The sequence below is a fragment of the Heterodontus francisci genome, chromosome 42 (assembly GCF_036365525.1).
Source record: "Heterodontus francisci isolate sHetFra1 chromosome 42, sHetFra1.hap1, whole genome shotgun sequence".
Taxonomy (NCBI): Eukaryota; Metazoa; Chordata; class Chondrichthyes; order Heterodontiformes; family Heterodontidae; genus Heterodontus; species Heterodontus francisci.
The window spans coordinates 10,285,896-10,307,081 of NC_090412.1; the positions used below are offsets into that span (position 1 = coordinate 10,285,896).

The 21,186-nt window shown below is 43.9% G+C and overlaps 1 protein-coding gene across 18 annotated transcripts in view; it reads right to left on the bottom strand.

Annotated features, from left to right (window-relative positions):
- The window catches only part of zmiz1a (zinc finger, MIZ-type containing 1a), a 388,755-nt gene that overhangs the window by 82,550 nt on the left and 285,019 nt on the right, over window positions 1-21,186 (bottom strand). Inside the window, exon 1 of one of the 18 annotated variants that reach the window (XM_068020558.1) lies at window positions 11,335-11,637. The exons of 14 other annotated variants lie outside the window; for them this stretch is intronic. Coding sequence is in view for 1 of the 4 variants with exons in the window: in XM_068020554.1 (XP_067876655.1) it covers window positions 1,400-1,421 (22 nt within the window). In the remaining 3 variants the exon portion in view is untranslated. Of the gene's footprint in view, window positions 1-1,399; window positions 1,498-1,693; window positions 1,750-1,812; window positions 1,862-11,334; window positions 11,638-21,186 lie in introns of those variants that run through there. 3 more of the 18 variants (XM_068020559.1, XM_068020560.1, XM_068020554.1) reach the window with 3 other exon arrangements.

The window sequence follows — 21,186 nt, forward strand, 5'->3', positions numbered from 1 at the left end:
ATATCCTCTAACTTGCCATGAGCAGTGCCACAGGAGATCCAGCAACGTATATATAATCAGTACATTCACAAGACAGACTATACATACAATCTTTATACAGTACCCCTTATTGATGGTGTTTCAATAAAGTATCATTCTTCCTACAGTCAGTCAAGGGTTTGTGAAATATGCTCACATTTAATAACACCAGTGCCACTACCTTGGACAGTCACCTGCTAAACCTGACAATCAATGTGCTGGTTTCGATATGTCCTCTAAAAGTGTACTTTTCAGGTTGCGACAGGATGCATGAGATCCAATGCTAGCAGCATTGGTGCATTATTAAAGCAGCCTCAATCTGTAAGCAACAGGATGCCACAATGTTCTACTAAAATAATATTTAACATGTTTCCCAATTACACACATGAAAGAATAAAAATTGGAGAGAAGGCAAACTTGAATAGAACTGCCTTTCTCCCTTTTAACACCATTTATATTTCATGCATTTCGATAACACAATTACAGTCACTGTCCCTTCCTAGCAACTACACTCAACTTGAAACATCCTTTTGTTAGTTGCTCTACACTTCTGCTGCTTGCTGTTTCTGAACTGATTCCTCTTTTGTTTCACTCCCTGCCCCCACCCTGGCTTCATGCATGGTCTCCTAGGAAGCCGCAAGTTTTGAGTGCCTGCCCACTCTTATTTCTGCTTGAGCATGATCGTTTTCACATACAGTCTGTCCCAGCCAGCCCGCTCAACAGCATGAAGTACACAACAGGTTCAGCCTCCCTCCCCCCCCCCACACACACACCCCCAAGAGCACTCATCGAAATGAAATCTGAAAATGCTCACCCTTTACCATGTTTCCTTTTAAGAACCTACCAAATGAGAAGAGCCTGCCCCCTCTCTGCCTTTCCTTTGGTTCATTGTTGGCACATTTCGTGGAATCATTAAATCCATATAAACACTGCATCACCTATATAAAAAGTGCTAACAAATTCAAACATTTTCCAACCAAACGACCTGCCATACAGCAACGAAGAGAGCTCCACATTCTGGTGTAGTGATGAATGAATGAAGGGTCCAAAACAATAACTAAAGTTGACAAATAAATTGGTCAGTAAGTAAAATGAACACCAAGGGGAAAGGTTTCACTAAATCCAGGGGCTCCCTCCCTATTTCTATCTTTTGTTCTGAACCCAGGAGGGCTACAAAACATCATCTGGAACAACTGCTTCAGCTAGAGGAAAAACAATTACTAAAATTACCTGAAGCCACATACCAAGTGATTACCCTGTGGATTAAATCCAGGGGTAGGGTTTCTTTCATCCAATCATGACCAAAATTAAACAGCTCAGGACAACAAAAAGCCAATGTTAGAAAAGTGCCATTTTAGCTTGCACCCAGAGTTGCCCTCACCAGTGTAAAAATCTTTACTCATGGGAGGAGTCCTGCCTGTGGATGAGTGAAATTACAAAGAGTCGCTCTTCAAGGTAGTTCGTGTGACCAGGCGCCATTTCGTTTGCTGGTTTCTTGCTATACTTTGATGCTTTCAGCACCACACACCAAAGCTTGAGGCAATTTGAAAAGAGTGAGATGGGGGCAGCCCCAATGAATCATTCCAAGTGCAAAGAGGAACCACATGCAATGAAGATTTGGATGAAATTCATATGCGCATTGCTACTGAGCATGACAAGACAGAGAATTACATACAATTTACAGCACAGCAACAGGCCACTCAGCTCTACCAGTCCACAGGAACCTTCTTCCACCCTATGTTATCTCACACTATCAACACACTCCTGTGATTCCTTCCTCTGGCATGTACTTACCTAACTTCCCCTTAAAGGCATCAATGACTTTGCTGTGGGCTCAATGACATTTGCACAGACAATCTCACATCCCCACTACGTCACACACAAGTTGCTCCTCCCTCACTTGTACACGCCACAATCCTCGATCAGTTTCTCTCAGAAAGGGACTCAAGGCACCCAAGCTATCACCCTGGGATGGATTCACACCCGGAGGTGAATGTCCAGTCTTGCATCTCATGACACTGCCGCATTAAAAAGGAACAACGGCTAACTTAATTACAAAGGGGCAGCATTACTGTGTTCAGTACATTTTTCACAATATCCTCAAATGTATGCATTATGAATACATAACACAAACTATCCCAGACTCGACCACTGCCACCAGATCAAAAGGGCCCCATGTTGGGCCGTTGGGAGTTTTTAATCCTACTGTCTCTTCTGTTGAGTGTTGTGTGTTCTCTATATTACAACCACTTAATTAACGGGAGACCTTTCCCTGGCCATAAACAAGCATCAGATGACTCATGAGAGTTGGAAACCACTGTCTGGCCGGGAGATCTAATAAAAGCCATCTCCACCGATTTGCACAACACTTTACTATTTCAATGCAGCTCCAAATCAAGTGATAATTCTGCTAACTTGTTGACCGAGTTTTTGTGGCTAGGTCACCACTACACTGGGGTCAATGCACGGTGCCAATATTTAGCAGAAGCATACAAGACTTCCTCTTTCCAAGGGCAGGCAGTATTGCTTAGTTTAATGTAGTGTAAGTTAAAACCAGTTTCTTCACACACAGATCTAGAATATTAAAGGCATGCTGCAGACCTTTTTTGATACTCTTGAACAATAAAAAAAAAACTCCTCAGTCACCTCCTGAACTTCTATAAGCACTCGATAACCTTCCTATTTGTTTTTGCTTGAAAGAAAGAACTAGCATTTATATAGTGCCTTTCACAGTCTCAGGACATTTGAAAGTGCTTCATGGCCAATGAAGTATTTTTGAAGCGTAGTCACTGTTGAAATGTAGAAAACTTTACTTACTGAAAGGCGATAACCATAAACCACTTAGTGGCAAGAATTCTATTTTTATCTGTGCTAGTTTAAAAAATACTTGTTTGTCAACATTGATCTTGCAGTTCTCAAGGGAAAGCTGATAGCATGAGGAAGCAGAAAAGGAAGTCGAGCATTTTCCTTCTTTGTACTCAGTACCAGCTTGTACAGTCCACACAAGGTATAAGTCCTTATTACAACACATTCCATACTGAGAATGTGCCCCAAACTCAAATCAGAACAAGTCAGTACCCTGAATGTTTCCCATATTCTCTGCTTTTATTATGACTGGGTGAGGATATAGAGCATCTGTATCCCATGGACTTCAACCCAAAGTCAGTTAGAATTGGACCAACATGGGACCTAGACTGTGAAATAAGAACAGCTGCTCAGTGCGACTAGATTTGTAGAGTTACCAAAAAAAAACTGCGCTATCTGGGTCTACATTTCTCTTGTGCTGATAAAGGGGGATCTGCAAAATTTATGCAAAGTACGGTTTCCTTTACTCTTTCCCAGTAACATACTTCAGCCAGCCCCAACCCCAGAAGAGCACCTCTTACCCACCTTTTGGAGAAGGAGACTAGATTCAAATCAGGGTAGCTGTGAGTTCATTGAATAAAAGGAGTTTGCCGGCCAAGTTTGCCTCAGGATCTGTATCTTGGACACGTCCCCTGTCTGATACTTCTCACTCCTGCTTCGACTGAAATTAGTGCCAAATTAGGGGCAAATTTTTACTATGGGCCTCACGAATTTCTTGGCTGAGAGCTCAAACTCATTTCACAGAGAATGCAGACAAGCAACAGACAGAGAGATCTCACCAGAGCAGATCCCATTAGTCTGAACTGAATTCAAACAAAGGTCCCAGAGATTAAAAGTTATCTGCAGCCACAATTCCCCCCGCCCCCTTTTTTTTCCAAAATACATTTTATTTTATTGCTGTCATCCAAACTACTTGAAGCTCCACTTCAATAGGCCAAGCAGACAAGCACATTACTTTCGTAATGGAGTCTGAAGAGAAGCCCAGAGTTTGTTGTATTGACACAGCTTTAAACCTTAAACCATTTAAATCCAATTGTACAAGCAGAAAACAAAATGGCAGTGCAGTGATATCAAGATATTGCAGAGAAATCTCTGTAGCCTGGAGGCAAATGTTGGAGATAAGTTACTCCCAGTCTCAAGACCACGGTTGCATTTTTTATGAACTCAATAGCCAAAATCAAAGGTTATAGGATAGATTGCAGTACAAACCTTGTTAAGTAAATGCAGTCTTCACAGTAGACAAAAGAAATATATGATTTGTATTGAATATTACTAGATCTCCCAAAGTTTCAAACCATTTCACATAAAATGAATAATTTTATGATGCCAAATGCAGCCACTTTGCAAAAGCACGATCCCAATCAGCGTAGTGAGCAATCAATGACCAGTGACTCTGTTAAGCTAGTGCTGCCTCAAGGAGGGTTGGTGCCAAGGGTTCTGCTCCTCATTGATTAGGTCCATGGGATCTCATGTCCACCCAGACACAGACAGACCAGATCTTGGTTTAATCTCTCATTTGAAGGACAGCATATCTGAGAATGCAGTATTTCCTCACCACAGCACTTGGGTCAGGTTAGACAACGTGCTCAAGTCCTGATAAACAGTTCATTTTAGATGCAACAATGCTGCAAATCATTTGGCGCTGTTCATCTACTCTGAATCTCATCACTCTACAATCCAGATTATGAACTCAGTAAGAAGATTTCCAATTAACATTCAATGTACCACGAATGGTTGCAGTACAATTTTCTTGTTGCTGTAATAAAGCCTGTAAGCCATGTTTCAGAATGACTATTTACCCCGACCCATTACCAAAACAAAATTCTACTTTGTTTTATGACAAAGATTGCTGTTCATTTTCAAGAGATCTGCTTTAATCCAAAAGTCTTCAAAACATTTCACATGTTCTACAGGCCTGACCCAGTTTTCAGAGAGGCAGAATTCAGCAGAGATAACGGAGGAGAGATAACCGAGAAAGGATTAACTGGTAAAATGGAAACCATTGTACTCATGGATTGTTTTCAGATTGCAAACAATTCAGAATGTTGTCTACATTCAGCTTGAGAAGAAAATTCTAACCTTCATTCCTTCCAACTCTGGCAGCCAGTTTCTCTTTAAACTCACAATGGAGCCACAATAGGGTCTGCAATCCCTTTTATAACAAAGGAAAACTCCCAAAATCCGGCATCCACCTTACTCTCCATCTCAGCTCCAAATGATCAGTAACTTCCCTCACCCACCCACATCCTGCCCCAAATTGGACCCAAGTAACCCCTCCTGCTTTACACGTTTAGACCAAGTGACTTATTCCTCTTCCAGTTCCTGAATTTCGCCACCTTGGTTGATGAATGATGGAAATATGACTCCTGGACTCTAACAAGTGGAGACTTTCAGTTGGCGGGTACAGTACCATTCCTTTAATGAAATAACTGCCTTACTATCTGAGAGGTGGCAATTAACACACGTGCAAGGTTCAAAGACAGTGATGTATGGAGGAGGGGGAAGAATTGAGTGAAATCAGCCGTGGCTCTGTTGGTAGCACTCTCATCTCGGAGTCAAAATGTTGTGGGCTCACCACCCCACTCCAGGACATGAGGGAGTGCTGCATTGTTGAAAGTGCCATCTTTCAGATGAGACGTTAAACCAAGGCCCCATCTGCCCTCTCAGGTGAATGTTAAAGATCCATGGTACTATTTTGAAGAAGAGCAGAGGAGCTATCCCTGGTGTCCTGGCCAATATTTATCTCTCGCCCATCATTAAAAAACAGATTGGTTATTATCACATTGCTGCTTGTGGGAGCTTGCGGTGTGTAAATTAACTGCCCATGTTTCCTACATTACAACAATAACTATACTTCAAAAGTACTTCATTGGCTGTAAAGCACTTTGGGATGTCCTGTGGTTGTGAAAGGAACTACAGGAATCCAAGTCTTTCTTTTCTTAGAAGCTTTGGTAATGGCCCAACTAAATCAAGTGAAAAAACCAATGTGATCCTGGAAGAAAAAACTTGCACTGGCTGAAAATTGATGCAATTCCACTCAAATCATTTGGTGTAAATCCCTACTAGTTGTGGTTTTGACATCACTTAGGGTAGCACTATTGTACACACTTCCCATCAAAATGATGCCAGTGTGCTGACTTCCTGCTTCGTCCCTCTCTCCTTCCCACTTTTTACACATTGTGACCAAAAAGGTACAGCCAAAGACAACAACTTGCATTTATATAGTGCCTTTAACATAGCAAAGCATAATGCCACAGTGCTTCACAGGAGTGTTATCAAATAAAATTTGATATCAAGCTACTAAAGGATATATTAGGAACCAACAGAAAGGTAGAGAGGCGGAGATATTTAGGGAGGGAATCCCAGAGTTCTGGCCTAGGCAGTAGAAGGCAAGGCTGCCAGTGGTGAAGTGATTAAAATCATGGATGCACAAGAGGCCAGAACTGCAGCAGAACAGAGATCTTGGAGGAGGTTGCAGAGATGGGAAATTGCAGAGCCAAGGAGGGCTTTGAAAACAAGGGTGAGAATTTTAAAAATCAGGCCTTGCTGGACTTGGAAGCCAATGTAGGTCAGCAAGCATGGATGTGGGGGAGGCAATGGGTGAAACAATGTCAAGCCTGAACCTGGAAGTTTCTGGTGCACACCAACACTTGAAGTGCTGTTATATCATAGCAGCACAACCAATTGACATATGAATTAGGAGTAGGAGTAGGCCACTCGGCACCTCGAGCCTGCTCCGGGCCGATCAGATTGTAACATCGATTCCACATTCCCGCCTACCCCCCACTAACCTTTCACCCCCCACTAACCTTTCACCCCCTTGCTTATCAATGAAACACATGGGGCCTGCACAGCACAACGTAAACGCTCGAAAAATTCATCGCAGACACAAAAAAACCAGGTTAAGGGAGCTGGTTTCATAAAAGTAAATGCAGGCAGTCGTTTAGAGATACAGCACTGAAACAGGCCCTTCGGCCCACCGAGTCTGTGCCGACCATCAACCACCCATTCATACTAATCCTACACTAATCCCATATCCCTACCACATCCCCACCTGTCCCTATATTTTCCTGCCAGCTACCTATACTAGGGGCAATTTATAACGGCCAATTTACCGACCAACCTGCAAGTCTTTTGGCTGTGGAAGGAAACCGGAGCACCCGGAGAAAACCCACGCAGACACAGGGAGAACTTGCAAACTCCACACAGGCAGTACCCAGAATTGAACCCAGGTCGCTGGAGCTGTGAGGCTGCGGTGCTAACCACTGCGCCACTGTGCCGCCCCTTGTGTCAGCGTTTCCAAGGAAACATCAGCATTTAGATCTCCAGAGGTGCTCAGCGCAAGCAGCACCCAACTTTAGGACAACAGAATAGGAAGCAATACACCCAATTTTCTCCCCACTTCTTCTGAAAGCTCTCTCTGTTACTGGGTAAGGCTTCATGAGCATCACCTCGTCCAAGTGAGACATGCGTTTTACGTTGGCCAGTTATCTGACTGGGAGGGACATCACAATCAAAGCCAGCCTACCCTCACCCAAACCAATCCTTATCCCACGCCAACACACATGAACTTTTAGCAGCTGGATCAATCAGGAACCCAAACCCTGGCTGATTTTATTTCCTCTGTGCTAAGTGGGTAGTACTCCCTCCTTAGTCAGAAGGTTTTGGGTTCAAACCCCACTCCAGAGGCTTGAGCACAAAACTCTAGGCTGACACTTCATTGCAGCCCTATCAGGTGATCTTTTAGAAGAGACGTGTAACCCAAGCACCATCTGCCCTCTCAAGGTTCCATAACAACTTATATTTATATAGCGCCTTTAAAGTAATATAATGTCCCAAGGCTCTTCAAAGGAGCATTAGAAAACAAAATATGACACCGAGCCACAGAAAGAGATATTAGGTCGGATGACCAAAAGCTTGGTTAAAGAGGTAGGTTTTAAGGAGTCTCTTAAAGGAGGAAAGCGAGGTGGAGTGGTGTAGGGAAGGTATTCCAGAGCTTGCGGCCTTGGCAACTGAAGGCGTGGCCACCAATGGTGGAGTGATTAAAGCCAGGGATGCACGAGAGGACAGAATTAGAGGAATTCAGATCTCTCAGAGGGTTGTGGGGCTGGAGGAGTTTACAGAGATAGGGAGGGGCGAGGCCATGGAGGGATTTGAAACAAGGACGAGAATTTTTAAATCAAGATGTTGCTTGACCGGGAGCCAAGGAACTATTTCAAAGAGCAGGGGAGTTCTCCCCAGGTATCTTATCCAATATTTACCTGTCGATTATCTGGTCATTACCTCATTGCTGCTTGTGGGAGCTTGCTGTGCGCAAACTGGCTGCCATGTTTCCTCTGTTACAACAGGGACTACATTTCAAAAGTACTTTATTAACTGCAACATGCTTTGGGATATGCTGAGGTTGTGAAAGGTGCCACATAAATGCAAGGCTTTTTTTTTTAATCCAGAGGCGCTGAAGTCAATTGTAGTACTCTTTTGATAGAGGGTGTATTATATCCCAGAGAGGAGTGGGACCTTCCTTGCGCAACACCCCTTCATTTAACTCTGTTCCATGTAGCCAGTCATCCTGTCAGCTGGTTGAAAAGTGGGTCCCCAGTCATTTGTTATGCAGAGATTAACAGTGACATTTTGGCCAGGGAGTATGCCAGGGCAGTCATATCATGGCACTAAGAGAATAGTGGCATGCCTGACAATGCACCTCCAAAATGGAGTGCTGCCACTTAAGTGCCAGGGCATTTACTGCTACCAGGAAATATAGCTATGTTAGTCATTATGGTGCTGGGCTAACAAGCCAAAGGTTGCAGGTTTAATTCCCAACATGCCAACTTGTCAAAATGAATTCAATAAAGCTGGTCACTTGTGGGCTGACGGTAAGAAAAAATAACCATAGGAGCTGCCAGATTGCTGTAAAAGCCCAAGTACTTCACTAATGCTCTCCAGGTAAGGGATCCTGTTACTCACAGAATCATACAGCACAGAAAATGGGCATTCGGCCCATCATGCCTGTACTGGCTCTTTGAAAGAGCTGTCCAATGACCCCCATTCCCCTGCTCTTTTCCTGTGGCCTTGGAAATTTTTCCCTTTTCAAGTATTTATCCAATACCCTTTTGAATGTGACAACTGAATCTGTTTCCACTGCCCTTTCAGGCAGAGCATTTCAGATCATAACAACTCACTGCATAAGCAAAAATTCTCATCTCCCCTCTGGTGCTTTTGCCAATTACCTTAGATCTGTGTCCTCTGGTTACTGACCCTCTTTGCAGAGTACACTGCTTACCCAGTCTGGCCTTCATATGGCTCTAGTCCACACTATGGGCTTGATTCTTAATCAGTGAGTCACTCAGTTGTACAATCCCAAAGGTCAGTTCAGATTTGACATTCACCACCTTTCTCAGGACATCTAGGGATCGGTGATAAATGGAAGCCTCGTCAGTGCCACGGTACTTTATGAAAAGTCATTGTTTTTAAAAAAAAGACAGAATCCAGTAAAAAAAAGAACCATCTTAAGAATTCTAGGAAGTTTATGTTGAGGTGGTAGCCACCTGCTTAAGACCTACATCATGGAAGCCAATGGCCCAAGATCAATATGAAGGTGCAAAGCTCACAGGGAAGAACTTAAGACACCCTTTTGAAATGTAAAATAAGGAATATAAAGCAGAGATGAACAGTACTGGATGACAAACATCAAGCTTGTTCTACAAATAAACACTGCAGCATCTCTACTCAATTCAAAAGCCCCAAAGTTGGCAACATTGGAGTTAGTAACTTTCAACGTACATCGTAACCAAGGGTCTAAACTCAAACGTTGGACACTGCACATCTTCAGAGGTTAAGCAGAAACAATAATCGATCAAGCAGAGCCTCCCACGCACCACCACTTCCCCTCCATGGGCTTGTGTGGGCCCGAAATAAAACCAGCAACTAACCTGCACATCAAAAGGCTTCTCAAGCCCTGCTAGGAACTGCAACTAATCAACCTCCACAAGTAACTTCTGACAAAAGCTCTACAAAACGTTCATCTGTCTTTTCAGATGCTGACTGACCTGCTGTGCATTTCCAGCATTTACTGTGTTCCTTGCACCACTCATTACTCATGCATATCAACCCATCCATAAGGACTCGCTGTGAGAGTAACTCCCACTTGCAGTTTGTGTAATGCTCAAGATCCCACCTCCCAAATTGCCCAATATCCAAGTGTCCAGAGGAGCGATTACACTAGAAAAGTGCAAGCACATGGTTCTTCCCGGCACCCGGAAAGATCAAAAACTGCCTTTGGTTGTCTTGCCAGCAGGGCAGACATTTTCCTGGGCCTTATCAGGTGCCTTTCTTGAAGTGAAAGGGCTGGAAGCAGCTTCCTTTTGCTTTTAGCAATGGAATTACGCACCCAGGTAAAATAAACAGGAGAGTGTGGCAAGTGGCCGGTTGAACACCCCTCTGGTGGTACCCTCTAGCTCATATAAAAGTGCCTTATGAATTAGCATGGCTCCTTTCATCCTCCTTCCTCTTCCCCAAATCTTTGCCTTCAGGCAGCACAATGAACAGCCACTGTATGCAAATGTGTCCCACTTTTCAGATAAAGTCAGATTTTTATTCTCCCTGCTGCCTGTTCCAATTGACAACATAACTAGCACACAATTTTACCCAGAATCCTTTTTTTATATCAAAGTAAAGACTTGATAACTCGGTCGCCCCTCCTCCCCTCACAGCCAACACAAAACCAACTTACCAAACCAAAAGGTGGCCGCACTCCTGCCCGCCTCGGCCCTTCCCTTTTTTTTCCTCCAATGCACTAAAAGGCCACATATGTCTGTGCCCACTTCTAGCCAGGAATCAAGTACTGCAGAACAAAGGCAGCCAGGGGCTGCCTTAATCTCAGTAACAGCCAGCCAGCAGCTATTTCCCAGCCCTCTCAGGGCATCCTGTTCTCTGCATGTCCAGCTACTGCACAATACACATCAATTATTCATCCCCAGCCTCCTGGTTTTCAGGCAAAACCAATCACAGATGGAGCCCACTAATGGAGCCAGGCTGTACTTGCCAACAGGCTATTTGTACTCAGGCTACAACACTCCTGAGACAATGGAGGAAGAATGAAGTCTATCAAGACCCTTTCAGCTAGAGTCAAATAAACTTCACATTTATTGCAGCACATCAACACACACAGCCTAGCATAAATCTTGCTGCACTTAGAGAAGGAATTCTCTAGGCTGGTTCAAATGAGATCAAGGATAGTAGTCAGGTACTAATGAGGGTGAATGAAGAGAGCCCCTCTCCCCTCCTTCCAAAATAAAGCAGTCACTTATCTGTTAGTCTCACTGGTGTAATGCTGTTATTGATGGTCTTCTCGTTCTCTAGTGATCCATTTCTCTTTCCCCATGCACACATCACACAAGCAGCCACAGCACTTTGCCAGAAGGGGAGAGGAAAAAAAAAATTCAGGCAGCTTACATTTCAAACTCTTGCAGGGGTGGTGCACTTCACAGAACAGACAGACACTCTCTTGGACTGCAGCCAAAGTCACAAAAGCTGATCAATTAATTCGACAGCACACGGCCACAAGTGAGCGCAGCAAATTACTGAGGCATCAGAAAAAGCAGGAAAAGCCTGGCTATTTGGGCGGGGGGGGGAGGTGGTGGGGGGGGGTGAAGTCTAACGCTGTGCTTCCCCCTTCAGAGTGCTGTTGTCTAAATCCATCAAACTAGTCATGCTAATTAGGGTATAGAGAGAAGGCTCTGCATTTAGGCAATGCTGGTGGCTTTCTGATGTGCAGAGTTGGAAGCAGTTTTTTTGTTGTCTGGATTGTGGGGGTGGGAGGAGGGGTTAAGCAGCCCTTGTCAACTGCACAGTCCTCTAAAACCTCTACAACACAGAATATTATTAGAAAAAAACAGCCCCAGTGTTTGTGTGTATGTGTGTTTTTTTTTCTGCACACCGTCACTGCTAATTGCTTCTCTGTGAGAAAATATAAAAAAAAGGAGACAATTTGCAAGCTACAGTTCAGTTGTGGCAGCCTTTCCTGACATTACATCCTGTGGTAACCACCACTTCCTTCGCAGAAGCAACCTCCACACACACACACTCACACAAAATATATAGAGGCAGCCATTACTGAAGATTCAGCTCTTGGGTTTAACTTCATTGACCTGCAGTTGAAATTATTCTCAATGAGTGAAGTTAAAGAAGGTGCAGCTGTGATTGAGGTAACTCAGGTAACCAGAACCAAGCACACAGATGGGGGTAGAGTATTCCAGTGTTTGAAGTACCTATATCCTACAACACCGAATTTAACTCTTTGAAGGTCACCCTGCTCGATGTGTGAATTAAGGAATTGGAGGGAGGGACTGACAAACAAAAATAAAAAATTAGAAGAACTCCAAAGTGAAAATCCTTTCTTCCACTGTGTGAGCACATGATGCAAAAAATCCTGATTAACGCAATTTTTATGATTCAAATTTATCAAGAAACAATTAAAAGACACTTCACTGTTTACTATACCATCTCAGAGTACATATCTCACCATCTTCCCTACTTCCACACCTCTCTCCAAGTTCTCCTTGACCCTCTCCTACTAGCTCCCCATGAGCAATGCCATGGGAGATCATCTCATAGCATATGAACATGCACATTCCAGTTGTTGCTGTGAAAATATTTGGCCTTTATTAAATGGGACGCAAGTCTCGTAAAGGTGTCTTGGTGCATAACCAGAGCTGTTGAACCAAGAGCCAAGAAAAATAACACATTCTTGGGGATGTGTTCCTGCATTGGCTCAGTTGCCAAGTGTACTGTGTGGCACTGAGCCACAGAGACTAGGAAGGACCAAACTTCAATCCCTTGTCTGTGCTGAGCAGGGTTTTGGAACGGTGAATTTCCTCCCTAAATCTCTCCGCCTCTCTCTCCTTCTTAAAGACGCTCCTTAAAACCTACCTCTTTGATTAAGCCATTGATCATCTGTCCTTTTGGAGAATCCCAAAATATGATTTGTAAATTTTCACATGGAAAAAACACCAACTCCCCCTCATTTTCACCTGGATGCAATTAAAAACTGAAACAGCAGAATTTCTGCATTTGGAATTTTGCCAGCAAAGTATAATTTTGGTAGAGCCAAGAGCAATAGCTCCCTCACACTTTGTCAAAACCCAACCATGTTGAGTTTGGATCAAAGTACATTGCTAAAGTTCTATAGCCTTGGTACAAATTCAGTTTGCAAAACCTGACAACAATGCCCTCAGAATGGTTCCCAGTGAATTTTGTTGAACACCAGTGTAAAAGTCAAACCTTGAACCTTGTAAAGTTGCATTCTAAATCAAATCACTTAAAACACCCTGTAAACCATCAGATCTAACCAATCTGGGAGAATAACTATATCAAGGACAGCACACGTAGACCACGCTTGACTAAAAGAAAATGCAGGAGCATTGCCCGTTCATTGGGGTTCAGGTTGTTTTCGCACCTTGTTTCCCCTGTTGCCTCTTCACCACTCTCACCGCCCCCAACTACAGTTGGTGCACTTGAACCCAACTGGAGGCTGGCATCACTTTGCTTGGCATGACAGTCTTTCACTAACATGAGTTCTTCCTTATTATAGGATGATAGAACACAGGAGGCCATTTGACCTTCTTTGGGCGAGCTAGCCAATTAGTCTCACTCTCCTGCTCTTTCCCCAGAACCCTGCAAATTATTTCACTTTTAAGTATCAATCCAATTTCCCTTTTGAAAGTTACTATTGAAACTGCTTCCATCAGCCTCTCATGCGGCACGCTCCAGATCACAACAACTCGCTGAGTAAAAAAACATTTCCTCATGTCACCGCTGGGTTCTTTTGCCAATCACCTTAAATCGGTGTCCTCTGATTACCGACCCTTCTGCCACTGGAAACAGTTTCTCCTTATTTGTTCTATCAAAAATATTCATGATTTTGACCACTTCGATCAAATCTCCTCTTAACCGTCTCTGGTCTAAGCAGAACAACCCCAGCTTCTCCAATCCTTCCAGTTAACAAATAATTCCCGAGATTCTTTCTAACAAATGTCTTCTGAGCCCTTTCGAAGGCCTTCACATCCTTCCTAAATTGTGGTGCCCAGAATGGAACACTCTATTCCAACTGAAACCTAAATATTGCTTTATAAAGGTTTAGCATAACGTCTTTGCTTTTGTACTCTGTTCCTCGATTAATAATGCCAAGAATCCCTCATGCTTTTTGAACAGCCTTCTCAACTTGTCCTGCCACCTTCAAAGTCTTGCACACATTCACCCCCAGCCTCCCTGTTCTTTCATTGCTTTTAAAATTGTACCAGTTAGTTTACATTGCCAGAAAAAGTGGAAAATCCCAGCTTATGGAATACCCGCTGCATCCCCTTAGTGTTGTTGGTTATGTAAGGACTGGGAACAAGTACCGCCTCTTACCAAACTGACCTGGAGTCAATGGAATCCTGGCATGATTGGGCTCGTGCCGTTTTTCCGATGGGTTTTGCCTGACTTATGGTGGGAGCCCGGCAGAGCCTCAAAGGACAATCAGAACCCTTGCCTTCAAATACCTCAGAGCCTCATCTCCCCCCATCTCAGCATTCTTCTCCAACTTTACATTCCCTCCCAAATCCTTCCAGTCCCTTTTCTGACCTTGTTTGCACCCCTTCCTTCATTTTGCCCCAAATCAGTGGACAGCGCCTCAGCTCCCGTCTCTGGGTTTCCCTCCCTGAACCGCTCCACCTCTCTCCATCTTTAAACATCTTCTCAAACTCCATGCTTTTCGCCAAACGCTCGGTCAACTATCCCAATGCTTCCCTCATGGCTCAGCCTCCAGGAGACATTTCTTTACCCAGAGAGTGGCAAGAATGTGGAATTGGCTGCTGCAGGGAGTAATTGAGGCAAATGGCAAAGATGCATTTAAGGGGAAGCATGAATACAGGCCTGGGGAGTTCTTTCTGTTTTCATCCAATATTCCACTGCTTCATTTTGTGGAATTTTTCTGCGGGTACCGCTGGCCATTTAGTCCCTCCCCCAAGTCGCTGCTTTCTAGGTGTGAACCTGAAGGCCATCAGCTGGATACTCAACGACTCAATCCCCTGCCCTTGCCCAGTGGCCACTTGACAGAGAGGTTGTTGGATAATGATGATGGAGAATGCTTCCTTATATTATCCTGCTTCTCAGCCCTGAGAGCAAATGGACTAACATGTAGCTCCCCCCCAAGCACCGCTCTGGTTAACACTAGCTAACACAGCACAGAGCTCAGACTGAAGCTGGGATTTTCCACATCCCTGGTGATTTAGGTGCGGCACCCTACTATGTAATTTATCCACTGAGGCGTCTGTGTACCACTGTGTAACTCACTGACAATATAAACAGACTGCACAGGCAGGCTCCTGTGGGTTGTCAGCCCATTCCCAGAGTGTCCACTGACACCACTGTGTTGGTCAATGAGTTGGAGGCCGGGCAGGGCTTTCACCCTGCAAGAAACTTCACAGGCAATTCATGCTCACCAGTAGTCTAATATCTGAATGAACTCTACTTAGCTTTTAACATTCCTGTTCACCTAAACCTCATTATTCTTTGCACTAGTGATGGATAACATATCGCATATATATTAGATATTAAAAGATAAGGCATCTGACTAAGGGCCATTTGTCTGCCTGTGTGAATCTTTTCCCCCTGGGGCTCTGTCTCCTTGATATTTAGCCAAAGAACATGACATCATTTTCCTGCAGGCTGTTATTTCAAAACAGTGCTGCATTCCCAGAACTACGACAGCAGGGACTGAAAGGGTGTGGGAACATTTAATTACTCTACACATCTGTTAATGGCTATACCTGTGCTTGCAGCTAACCTTTCTTCACAGGTAACAAAGCACATGACTTGCTAGCTGCACCTCAAACACTAGACATACCAAAGCAACCACACCCTTTGAAACTGTAGTATTTATTATCAGAACGCTGGGCCAGCTGAATTTGGCATTGTGATATTGGACCAGATAAAGAAACCACAGTCTGACTGTATTCAGATGATCGACTTCTACGATTCACCGACTCTTCAAGGCTGGCTCTATGAGGCGAGATGATGCTCCTATTATATAGCATGTTCCTGTTGTTACCAGACTCCCATTTTATGTCATGGCTCAGATATCCTTCCCAGTTGAAATGCTCAGCAGCCAGAAGGGTAGGATGTGCCCCAGTTATGCCCTCCTGGTTCAATTTGTAATGGTTGAGCCATAACCAGGCGCAAGGGGAGAGCCAACTGTGCAACAGCCCCGACAAACAAATTTCTCTGCAGCACCTGTGGAAGAGTCTGTCACTCTAGAATTGGCCTTTATAGCCACTCCAGGCGCTGCTTCACAAACCACTGACCACCTCCAGGCGCGTATCCATTGTCTCTCGAGATAAGGAGGCCCAAAGAAGAAGAAAAGAAGCCATGAGGCCTTAAAATATTTTACTTTTGTGGCAACTCAATGCTCATGTGTCCTGCATAGCGTTTAGACACCTTACGCCAAAGTTGACAGAAGGTAGGGCAGGCTCCCTGTTTCTTTTCCACTCCATCCCATCATCCTGACGTCTCACGGACAATGATACTGAGAATAATTGTTCCCTGGTAAAAATCTGGATCTCAGTTCAAACAAACTGCATTAGTGTCTTTCAACTTAATTACAATTTTATGACCTTTTAATGTTGGGAGTCAGTTTTGTGCTCATCAGCGTCAGGCTCACTAGTCAGGGGTATCTCCATACTGCATGACATCTTGTGTCGAACAAGTCAAATACAGCACAACTTAGATGTAGAAAAACGGGTGATTCAAAAATTATTTGGTCCCAGTGGGAAAGTCTCATGCACAGGTCAGAGATACAATTACAACATTCCCCCCCTATTTCTCTGACCCATGATCCCGGCTCCCCAATAGGAATATGGGATCGCCCCTTGTATCTCCCGCTGCATTGCCCAACATGCCTTAATCAGAACTTTGGAAGAGCAGGTCAACAATAAAAGTCTGATAATTCCACTTCCCATATCAGCCCTCTCAGTGCAGCAGACAGTATGGTGCCAATTCATGCTTAATCATAGGTAGTCACAACCACTGGATAGCACAATCTTATCTCAGTCCATACCTGACCAGCAGCAGACAAGAAATTTCCACACCTACACAACAGTGACTACAATTCAAAATGAGAAGCAAAACACGAGGGAGAAAGGAATAGCACCTGCGATTCTTAAATGTGGCCACTTGTGAGGAGCATGGAATTAACCTTCTTTCACAAGAGCCACTTTGCAGATCAATAAATGGATCAAGAAACACAATGTGCTTCAGGGGTCAGCTTGGCTCGGTTGGGAGCTTGCTACGGCAGGAAGTTACGGTTTCCAGTCCAACAGCGTGAGCCTCGTCACATGATCTAGGTTTGACACTCCACTGCAAGGATTTGCATGGCACTGTTCACATCCCAAAGCACTTCACAGTCAATGAGTTACTCTTGAAGTTGATCACTGTTTGATCGGGAATTGCAGCAAACAATTTGAAAACAGAAATTGAGATAAGTGATCAGATGATCTATTTTGGTGGCGGTGGCCAAGGGAGGAATGTTGGCAGAGATGCTCGGAGAACACCCCACCATGGGATCTACTGTATCTATCTGTTTAATGTACTAACCAAAGGCCAGCCCCTTTTGACAGTGTAGCACTCTCGCAATACTGACATGTCAGCATGTAAAGTCCTGAAGCAAGGCTTAAATTTGTAGCCTTCTGACTCGGAGGACAGTACTACCAATAAACCCAGCTGACACTTGAATACTGCTGCCTTGTTGGAGGAGTTGTTGTTCACACGTCAGTCTGTCCAGGGGATGTTATTAAAAGATCTCTTTTGATTCAAAAATCAACAGTCAGCTCCTACTAATGACCTGAGCTACATTCCTTCCTCAACCACAACTTCCAAAAAAAAATTATTAACTGGTTGTCAATCTGCTGCAGTGCATGGGACATTTCTGGCATAAAATAATCACTACATTTATCCAAATAACAAGTCAGTGCCATCCAAAAGAGCGATCAAGTATTTTGAACTGATTCAACCTGATAACACGTGCATTGATCGGTTGTATAGTGTGGTACGATAGACCGAATACACATGTGACTATTACATTATCATCACTACAGTGGGAGGGGTTTTCCCTCACCATCTCAAATATTAACACTTTCAGGCCCTTATACCACACTATCTAGCACCTTATTATTTCACAAATCATCTCCAGTAGTAAAACTTGTTTTTTCCCCATATAGCATTCAGTCTTGGCTGCAGGGTCATGTGCTGGCTGGCTATTTCTGGGAGAGTGCAAGACACAGCAAAAACCTCCAAAGTAACAACTGACTGGTTTTTTTTTGGTATAATTAAAGTTTATGTGAACTAAGTAATTATGTTGGTATGGAAACACACCCAACAAGGGGGCCACAGCCCATGGATGGAAAGGTAAATAACCTACTGCAACTATGTGCTTGCAACTGAACAAAGTCAGACGTTGTCCAGGCTTGAAACTGAAAGGGCGGATTACTGTCCCAACCAATCGCTACAAGTGAAATATTAAACCCTTCCTCACAATGGCACGGACATAATGGGCCGAAAGGCTTGTTTCTGTGCTGTATAACTCTATGACAACGGAGCAAAAGATATGCATTTGAAAATCATGAGACCATCCAGGAGCAGTGTGGGCAGGGAGGAATATTCGAATGATAAATGGTGATCCCTTCCCTGAGCTTAATTTACACATTTTGCATTCGTACCGACTGAGCTCATACAATTTTTACCACGACAAGCTTGCATTTATGCGTGGCCTTTAAAGTCAAGGCACTTCACAAATAGGTGTAGGAAAGAGTACATGGAGCCAGGAATGCAGAGATTAGGGATAACTGAAAGCTTGGAACGGGAAATGCATTTTAAAGAAGGTGATTAAAGTTGGAGAAGGAGAAGCGGAAAGGCAGCAGCAGTTAGGAAGTGTGTACCAGAGAGTATAACTGAGGTGGCTGAAGGTTCTCTAGCAATGGTTGAAGGGAGATAGTCACAGAAGCTAGAGAGTAAGGAATGAATGCTTGGTTCAGGATACAGGGCTGGAGGTGATCATGGGACAGGATGGCACTTGTCTTGTTTGAGGAATAAAGGTTCAATGTCTGGATCTTCCCAACAGACTAACAGGACACTAAAATGTATTTTTATTGAATGAAAGTCAATTCCCAGCATCCCTGCTGCCAACCCATTTATGCCTGGTGTTAGTCATAGAGTTACACAGCACAGAAACAGGCCCTTCAGCCCTCCGTGCCCGTGCCGGTGTGGATGGTGTGGAACCATCAATTACTGATTGTAATGTTTCTGATGACTCCTCATCCTCAGCAAACATCAGAACTGAAAGCATGGCTCCATCCACTGCCCACTCATCCTGTGCCCTCTGTCACATTTTGGATTTATCAAAATGACTCAGTTGGTAGCATCCGCTAAAGGCCTGCTCGGGTCTGCAAATGAGACCCGACCCGAGCCGAGCCCGACAGAACCCCATCCGACCCTGAGCCTGACCCGGCCAGAGTCTTTCCATTTTTTCCCGCGCCCGACCCGACCATCCTTACCTTCCGTTTTTCACTTTGTTCCTTACCTGCACAAGCTTAAAATAACTGTAACAAAACCACCTTTGAAGTCCAAAAAGTAAATTAACATTAGAGTCACTTCCCTGAGGTGGTGAGAGAGCGTGTCCGATCCAGCCAGACCCGACCCCAGCCCGAATGCCAGACACAGAAGTGCAACCCGACCCAAACCCGACACTTGTCATCGGGTCCTGTCAGGTTCGGGTTGGGTAGCAGGCCTTTAGCATCCGCACCTCCAAGTCAACTGGTTGTGGCTTTAAGCCCCACTCCAGGAACTGAGTCCAGTTGTTGGCTACCTCTTTTGCAGTACTGACAGAATGCTGCATTGTTGCAGGTGTCAATTTTAAGGAATTTTAAATGCAAGGCTTACTTGCCTGTTTGGGTGGAAGTAAAATATCCAGAGGTGCCTTTCAGAGAAGAGCAGATGACCTCTAATTGTGTCATGGCCAAGGATACTCCATCAACCAACACCAACATTAACAGATTAAGTGGTTGTTCATTAAATTTTCTTCATATGGGATTTGTTGTGTGCACATTTATTGCTATATTTTACTTGCATGACAACAGCTACTGCATTTCAAAAGTAACTTACTGGGTTATGAAACGTTTTGGGATTTCTTCAGCACTTGATAAAAGCATTACATAAACGCAAATTCTTTCTTCAGTGAAAGACAACACAAAAATAAAATAGACAGATAATGTTCCAATGGAAAATACCAACATTGTGTCTGGCAATGTTTGTCCTGGTGGAAACTTGAACCCTGCCACAATTAAGAAACTCACACATGAAGCGCATGTGTTTCTAATAGCTCCGTATCATTTCCTTTTTGATGCAAACGTGATGCTGAATCTCAAACAATAAATGCAAGAAATGTGAAGCAGGAAAATCAGCATCTGAAAAAGAAAGATCAGTTAAATGTGTTGGGTGTAACCATTTACTCGGTTCTGACAGCAGGCTACACCCAGATGTCAAGAGTTCCACCCAAATGTCAAGGACTACGCCCACTACATGTAACCCCTTTCAAATGCTGACTGACCTGCTGCCTTGCCCGTTTCTTATTAACGGATTTCACTGTTTCTTTTCACTCCTGCACACGACTGATAGATCCAGCTATCGTCGTCAACTGAACGTCAACCAGCTCACACAATACTGAATAACTCAAACCATTGAGGTCGGGCTTTGAAGAAAGGAGAAACTTCAAACTAGATCAATGATTATGTAGAATATCTGTTATTTCGCAGTGTAACGTTATGAGGGGAAAAAAACCCAATGCAGCCCTGATTGTGTGAGAGAGTTCAGACATCGATTCTCCTCCTTCACCACATCAAACATCTGCAGGCATCCACTCTTCATTCTGTGACCATGTATGGTGGCTGACTTTGTTCAGGCTCAGTGTTTAACAAGTACTGTATATATTGAAACACTTGGCACATGCGGTGTGCCATACCTCTTTGAATAGGATCAAGTGTGACACATTACCTGAAATCAAGCTGTCCTGTCCTTTCAGTCAACATCGCATTTAGCAGCAAACAAAACCTTTAAGAAACAAGTCACACTCCAGGTGAGCACAGGTTTGCAGGTGTGGATGCCTCTGCTGTCAGTCAGACAGCTGCAGCTCAGTTCAGAGGTTAAACAGGCCGACAGACATGTTAGCAGCCAACTGGAACCTTCACTGTTTCCAATTTACAACAACTTGGATTCAGA